This window comes from Bubalus bubalis, chromosome 20 (assembly GCF_019923935.1).
Source record: "Bubalus bubalis isolate 160015118507 breed Murrah chromosome 20, NDDB_SH_1, whole genome shotgun sequence".
Classification (NCBI taxonomy): domain Eukaryota; kingdom Metazoa; phylum Chordata; class Mammalia; order Artiodactyla; family Bovidae; genus Bubalus; species Bubalus bubalis.
The window spans coordinates 49889912-49897422 of NC_059176.1; the positions used below are offsets into that span (position 1 = coordinate 49889912).

The 7511-nt window shown below is 47.1% G+C and overlaps 1 protein-coding gene across 1 annotated transcript; it reads left to right on the forward strand.

Moving 5' to 3' along the window:
* Window positions 1-302: 302 nt before the first annotated feature.
* Window positions 303-1133, forward strand: LOC102407074 (myeloid-associated differentiation marker-like). Its single transcript, XM_045163766.1, has one exon. The coding sequence runs from the start codon at window positions 303-305 to the stop codon at window positions 1131-1133; it is 831 nt and encodes a 276-aa protein (XP_045019701.1).
* The last annotated feature ends 6378 nt before the right edge of the window (window positions 1134-7511 follow it).

Here is a 7511-nt window from a genome sequence, read left to right on the forward strand (position 1 = left end):
TAATGTCCATGGTTTGATGCCAGACCCAACCCAGCTGTGAGCTTTGGGATAAGACAAGTCTTGTGACAAGATCAAGGGTGATGGGTGGGGAGAACTATTCTGGAGCAGCTGTGCTCCAAGTGTCTGGGCCGTTGGTTTCAACTCCGCAGATCCTGAGCCTCAGCTGACACTGAACCTTGAACTTTTTCTACTTGTCTGACTCAATCCACCTCCTGAGCTCCTTCAAGAAGACCACAGCCATCCTGATGTCAGTGATCCACATGACTGCGTGATCGTCCTCAGGCCTGGGCTCTGTGACCATCATGGGCTACTTCTTCCGCCTGCTGCAGCTGCTCTCCACTTGTGCGGCCTTATCCCTGGTGGCCAGTGAGAGAGCCTGGAGAGCGGATGTAAGCAACTGGTCCATGTTCATCTGGTGCTTTTGCTTCGCCGTGAACCACTTTATCGTCCTAGTTGAGGTATGTGAACTCCAGGAGCAATTTTCTTTGTCCTGGGACAACTTTCTCATCACCTACACCTGCTTCTCTGCCCTCGCCTGCCTCTCAGCCTCCATCATGTACCCCATCATCCATCTTCAGCTGTTGAGTTATGGCACCCAGTGGAACCATGCTATTGCCGCCACTGCATTCTCCTGTATTGCTTCAGTGGCTTACACCATGGAAACAGTCTGGACCTGTGTCAACACTAGTGAGTCCTGCTCCTTTATCGGCCTGCTCAAAAAGCTAGAGATCATTGTGGCCTGTTGCATCCTTGCCTTCATCAGCAACACCTTCCTGTACATGCACCAGCAGGCCCTGGTGTGGTGTGTGGCCGTGTACTCCATCTGCTTCATCCTGGGGGTCATATCCTTATTGCGGCATCGGTGTGACTGTGACGAGAGTCTGCCCTCCTCCCATTTTGTGTTTGGGCAGACCGTGCTCGCCGTCCTCCTCTATGCCACTGCTGCTGTCCTCTGGCCTCTCTATCAGTTCAACGAGCAGTTTGGCGGGAATCCCCAGAGGTCCAGAGATGCAAGCTGCAATGCTGGGTATAGCTTGTGCATCTGGGACCAACAACTGGTTGTGGCCACCCTGACAGCCATCAACCTGCTGATTTACGTGGTTGACCTGGTGATCTCGGCCTTCCGGATCTGAGGCTCTTCCCAGAGGCTCCTGATTCCCTCTTCTCACTGGAGGTTTCTTTACCAAGCTCTGACATTCTCTGACGTCTCCTTCCTGGCTCCCTCTCTCCATCCTCACATCCTGCCCCACTCATCTCTCTCTCTTTTCTGTTTCCTTCCCTCCTTCTGCTCTGTTTTGTCTCCTTCCTGTTTTGGGTGGTTGCCCACACCCTGTTTTGCCTCTTTCTCATTTTTTTCTACATTTTCTACTCTTTGTCCCTTTTTGGGTCATTCTTAGTTTTCTAATCTCCTGTGTCCTGACCACCTCTCCCCATTTTTCTTCTTCTGATCCATCAGGACCTGAGACTCCTTCCTTCTCTGCCCACTCCCTCTCCCGCCTCCTAAGGTGTTGACTCCATAGCACACAGCCCTCTGTGCAGCTGTTCACACCCTGGGCCTCCGGAGGTCCTCATTGCCAAAGCGTGTCTGTCCCCTTGGCGGTGCCTTAGTTGGTGTGTGTATGTGTGTTTGGTAAGGAGGAGGGGGGTTGTAGCTAGGTATTGGGCCACCTTTCTCCCTGTGTAAGGTGGTATACAGTGTCTCTTCCCTTTAAGGTAAAAAAAAAAAAAAAAAAAAAAAACTCAGGAGGTCAATAATTTCCAGTGAGTTGCAAGCTTAAAGCAGAGACCTTGGACCCAGAGGCCCTACATGATGCTCTGCCCTACCTCAGATTGGTTCCAGAATATTGTGGACTCATTAAATACCTGCTGCCTAGAGCTCATTTTATAGCTAGTGAAGGGTAGATGACTTCCAGTCCAACTATTCTCTGGGGAATCAAAAACTGAACTGGCAAAGAGCTGCGGTTTCTTGAAGACAACACTCCAAAGTATTTCAGAGGTGCAGAGATGTGACCCACCATCCTCAGTGCTAAAAACAGCAGGTCCTGCCTCTGCAGGGAGAACACGGACGCTGCCAGCCTTGAAGTTGATGTTAGACTAGGTACAGTTTCTGTTCTTTTTTTTTATCACAAAGGTAAAAATTACTGTGTGACCTTATTCTTAAGGGGGAAGTGCCTTTCAACCCTTTTTGGATTAGCAGGTGGGTTGGTTGAGTGGGTATCGTTGCTTTAATAGTTAAAGTGTTAATGCTTGCTTTCCTTGACTGTGTGTTGCACACACAAGTTTCTGTGTGCCAGTTGCTTTCTACTGCTATTTCTGCTTCTCTAGGACTCATATATAATGTGATCTATATGCGTGCTCGCTCAGTCACTTCAGTCGTGTCTGAGTCTTGGCTACCCCACGGACTGTAGCCTGCCAGGCTCCTCTGTCCATGGGATTCTCCAGGCTAGAATACTGGAGCAGGTTGCCATGACCTCCTCCAGGGGAACTTCCCAACCCAGGGATTAAACCCACATCTGTTATGTCTCCTGCATTGGCAGGTGGGTTCCTTACCACTAGTGCCACCTAAATGTGTAAAAAATTTAAAAATTCCCTGGAGCTTCTGATTCCCATCACTTCCTGTTCTGAATCATAGAGAGAAGCCTTCTCCTGCATCTGCAATGTACTTTTTAAAACCTTAGTAGAAAGATAGAAAAACCCCACAAAATTAACATAATCTAATTGACTCAAATTTGTTTAGAGTTCAGAAGCAACTAAGTAGATTTCCATTCTCACCCAAACAACCCTCTCTGCAAGCCTGTCTCACTGTCTCCCAATTTCTACATTGGCCAGAGCCTAGGAGCTTGGCCCAGCCATGGAAAAGTAGCTTATGGGTCCTACCCCATTGCCCAGTACCCTGTCCCCTAGCTTTTAAAGGGCCCCTGTCAGAACCTGAATGCCTTTCCGTAAAGCCGTGTGCCTGTGTGCATGCTCTGTGTGTGTTCCAGGTCACAGGTGCACTGACACCAGCAGCCCTTTATAGTAACTGGTGGCTAAAGTCTCCTGTCTTCAGACACAGAGTCTCAGAGCCCAGCATCCTGGCGTCACCAGGGCCAGAGGAGCCAGGCAAGCAGAGCTGCGGGGGAGGGGAGGGGAGGAACCCCCACGGCTGCCCCTCACTCCTGTACTGGGAGGAAGCATGAGCTCTTCATGCAGTGGAAGGTGGGGTGGTGTGGGAGGGCTCCCAGGAGGTGCTTTCCATGATCAGAAAATCATAAAAAGTGATGAAATGAAACTCAAATTTGAAGGCAAGACAAGAAAAATTTCAACATAAAAATTTTTTTCTGCCCTATTGGCCCTCCTCCTCCTCTAGTGTCCATTGTACATCTGCATTGTGTTAAACAGCCCTCCTCAAAGGAGGGTTTGGCCAAAAAGATCAATTTTTCTTCTAGTGCCAGCCATGCAACTCCTTAGAAGATAACACTGCTTACCTACTCATGATTTGATTAATGTCACTACTTATTATTAATTTATTCTGCTTATTTTAAAAGATTGTTATTTCTTGCATTAATGAATGTGTGATTTAGACTGTGGTTAAAAAAAAATAGTAATGATGATGACCAAATACTTGAAATGACTGGCCTGATACATAGTCTATAAGATCTATATGATTATAATAGCGTAACTCTGGCTATGGGAAGAAGCAAAGGAGGGAACCATTTCCTGGAGCTGACAGACTAGTAAGACAGCTGGCCCAGAGGATTAAGGCTACTGTTACCAGGACTAGGTGAGTAATTGCACACCGAGTGGTCAGTCAGCAAAATCCTTTCCTAACCTGGGAATGAGCATTTCTAGACTCCTGGAACAATTGGTCAAAAATGCTTTCCAAACCTTGCTGGAAATTAAGAGGGAATTGGAAGGGATTGTGTAATAAAGAATGTTGCCCACCACCCAGTTCTACAAGCATTAAGTCATTAGACACTCCAGTCACTGATCTACAATCCACCCTGAAAGGAATTCAGGGTGAAGATCATGATGCGGCCCTTTGTGCTCTGGGAAAACTGGTAGAACCAGCCCTCAGATACTTATGTATTTTTAGGAGAATTTTTTTATAAACATGGTACCTTGCATCTTCCCATACTTAGAAAAGCACCGAAACTATTAACCATGGTATCTGGTCCTTTTGAAAAGCAGTAACTTTGTCAAGATGTGAGCTTGGTGGCGTGTATCCCTTCACCAAAGTCACATACACACTGCCCTCAACCCCTAACCACTTTGGAACAGTTTTCACAGCTTTCTGAAATTGTCTCCCTGGTTATAATTCTTATGTTGGCTTGAATAAAATTTTCCATTTCTTTCTTGACTATTGATCAATTTTTTTCATCCATATAAGCAAGTATGCATTTATCTCCATAAGTTCGGTGCAGGGAATCTCCGAGTCCTACATTTTCCTGAATCAAATTGAACACAACCTTGGGACCTCACTTCCCAGGAGGCTGGAGATGCCTCTGTGCTTTAGTGAAAGACCTGTACAGGGTGGGCTCACATGAGGGGCTCACCGTCCAAGCCTGTGGTTCATGACGGCGGCTGATGCATCCCTCCTATTGGAGGGTTAAGGGTCATTTGTCACAATTCCAAGGTTGGTCCAGTCCCCTCACTGTGGAGCTCAAAAGAGGTCCTCTGCTTAGTCCCACCCTCTCGCCATAGAGGAGGAGCATCTGGACCGCAGGGAGGGGCAGGACTTGTCCAGAGTCGCCCGTGTGTGGCAGAGTCAGGACCCAGGTGTCCTGTCCCCAGGCCGGCTGTCCGTTCACGGCCCCAGGCTGCTTGTGACAAGTGTGGCGGCAGCATCCTCCAGGCTGGGATTCTGCCCCGTCCACCCTCGTTCTGCACAAACCTGCCCCGTCCCCCCGAGAAGGGCACTCACTGCTGCTGAGTCTGTTTCCTCATCTGCTAGATGGGGGAGGGGTGCCAGAGACCCCTGGTCCCTCCCAGCCCCTCTTCCCGGGGCCCCTGGACTTGCCAGTCCTGGAGACTCAGATGTGGAGATGGAAGCCGGCTCCCTCCCCTCTGTCCACCCTCTCTGCTTGTTTCCTCTTGGCTGCTGGGTCCTGTTTATTGGTCACATCCTCCCTGATTACACAGACCTTCCTTCCCATGACCTCTGCTTGGTGGGGAACATGTTTCTCTCTTGTAACATGAGTTTCCTCAGTCACTTCCCAGGGGTCCAACTCTCCAGTGATTTTTGTCAAAAACCCAAACTGCTTCCAGGTGCCCCCACAGTTTGAGGTGTCCCAGACTTCCTTGTTCCTGCACATTCTTACTTTCCACTTCTTTGGAGTCCAGTTCAGCAGCCATTTGTAAGAAGCCATTACTTTCCAGCCTTCCCTAATGGTTCAGTGGTAAAGAATCTGCCTGCCAATGCAAAAGACACGGTGGTTCGATCCCTGATCCCTGAAGATCACACATGCCTTGAAGCAACTAAGCCTGTGCACCAGAACTGCTGAGCCTGTGCTCTAGAGCCCAGGAGTCAAAACTACTGAAGTCTGAGTTCCCTACAGCTGGTGCTCTGAAACAGAAGTCGTCACAAGGGAGAAGCCCAGGCAAGGCAACTAGAGAAAAGCCTCACAGCAACGAAGACGCTGCACAGCCATAAATAAATAAGTAAATAAAATTATTAAAAAAAAATCACCTGACTTACTCCTCCAAGGCCAGCTTCCTACTCTAAGCCCCATGAGTCCACTGATGTCCTGGAATGGGGTCTAAGAGGTCTACCAAAGCCTTGTAAATGAATGCAAGATTTCCAATGTAGGTACATTTGTCTTTCTAGGATAGTCCTGTTTTCAAGGGGATTTATGTGCAGAAAAGGTAAGAGTTCCCAAGGGACTCTCATAACTTCCAAAGAAGTAGGATCTCCTAAAATTGCTGAATCAAACAGTGTAAGTGAGGGAGTATGGATTTGAGAATCTCTCTGGGTTGTCTGTCTGGAGCACTGACCTCCCTTGGCCTCAGGAGAAGCATGTTCAGAAACATTTGGTAGCTTTTCTGAACATTTAATGTCCGCAGATCATCTCCTTCCCAAACTACAACATCAGAGCATCCCTGGGTGGCGGGACCATTTTAGAACTTTAGTTCAGTTCTCTACCTTGTACCCTAACTCTGGGCTCATCCATCATTTCCCAGAGAGAGCTCTGTACAGTGCTCCTCAGAGTGTGGTTTGTGGATTAGTGCTGATTGCAAATTGTTCCTTGTTCACAATGAGATGAAGTACAGAAAGTGAGAGGGAGTATTTAGAAACTTTTAGAATCCCAGGGATGGGGGAGCCTGGTGGGCTGCTGTCTATGGGGTTGCACAAAGTTGGACATGACTGAAGTGACTTAGCAGCAGCAGCAGCAGCAGCAGCAGCAGAGCAACTTGACATTGTACAAAGATCCAGGAGTATGATCAGAGTCAGCAAATTGGAGGGTAAGTTTACTGTAGCAGTGGCAGGACAGGCATGACCCAGATGAAGGAGGCTAGGCCAGAGAATCAACGCTCTGCTTCCTTAATCAAGAATGTTTTGCCAAAAGCAAAAATAAAGTTAGTAAAACTAAACAGTAGGCTTACTGAAGATGTAAAAAGTGTGAATTACACAAAAACTAATATGTTAAATGATTGTCTTTTATTTTGTGATAATACGGGAGCTAATTGTCAACAACTATTGTTTCATACAGGGCTTCCCTGATAGCTCAGTTGGTAAAGAATTCACCCGCAATGCAGGAGACCTGGGTTCGATCCCCAGGTTGGGAAGATCCCCTGGAGATGGAAAGGCTACCCACTCCAGTGTTCTGGCCTAGAGAATTCCATGGACTGTGTAGTCCATGGGGGTCACAAAGAGTCAGACACAACAGAGCGACTTTCACTTTCACACTTTCATTGTTTTATACAAAGTAAAAATGTAATTGAGGGGATGCTCCTATAAAAGTAGTCAAACTATGGAAGAAACTCCTGCAGTTTCTGCAAGATAATTTGATTCCAACTTTTTAAACATGCCAACTGACAATTAGATTAGCTTATCTATCCTATAACTTTAGGACTTTAATGATTTATAACTTGCATTTGGCATAACTAATACAATTTTGTAAAGTTTAAAAATAAAATAAAATAAAATAAAAAAAAAAAGATACTATGCTTTTTATTAGATTTTTTTCACGTTGTGTCATTTTTATTAAATTCACTATTCTATGAACACATGTCAGATTAATCTTTCTCAACCAGTCCATTCTGAAGGAGATCAGCCCTGGGATTTCTTTGGAAGGAATGATGCTAAAGCTGAAACTCCAGGACTTTGGCCACCTCATGCGAAGAGTTGACTCATTGGAAAAGACTGTGATGCTGGGAGGGATTGGGGGCAGGAGGAGAAGGGGACGACAGAGGATGAGATGGCTGGATGGCATCACTGACTCGATGGACGTGAGTCTGAGTGAACTCCAGGAGTTGGTGATGGACAGGGAGGCCTGGTGTGCTGCGATACATGGGGTCGCGAAGAGTCGGAC

Bases quoted from the DNA above. Each gene is read 5' to 3' on its own strand.
- LOC102407074 (XM_045163766.1), top strand. From the start codon at position 303: ATGGGCTACTTCTTCCGCCTGCTGCAGCTGCTCTCCACTTGTGCGGCC.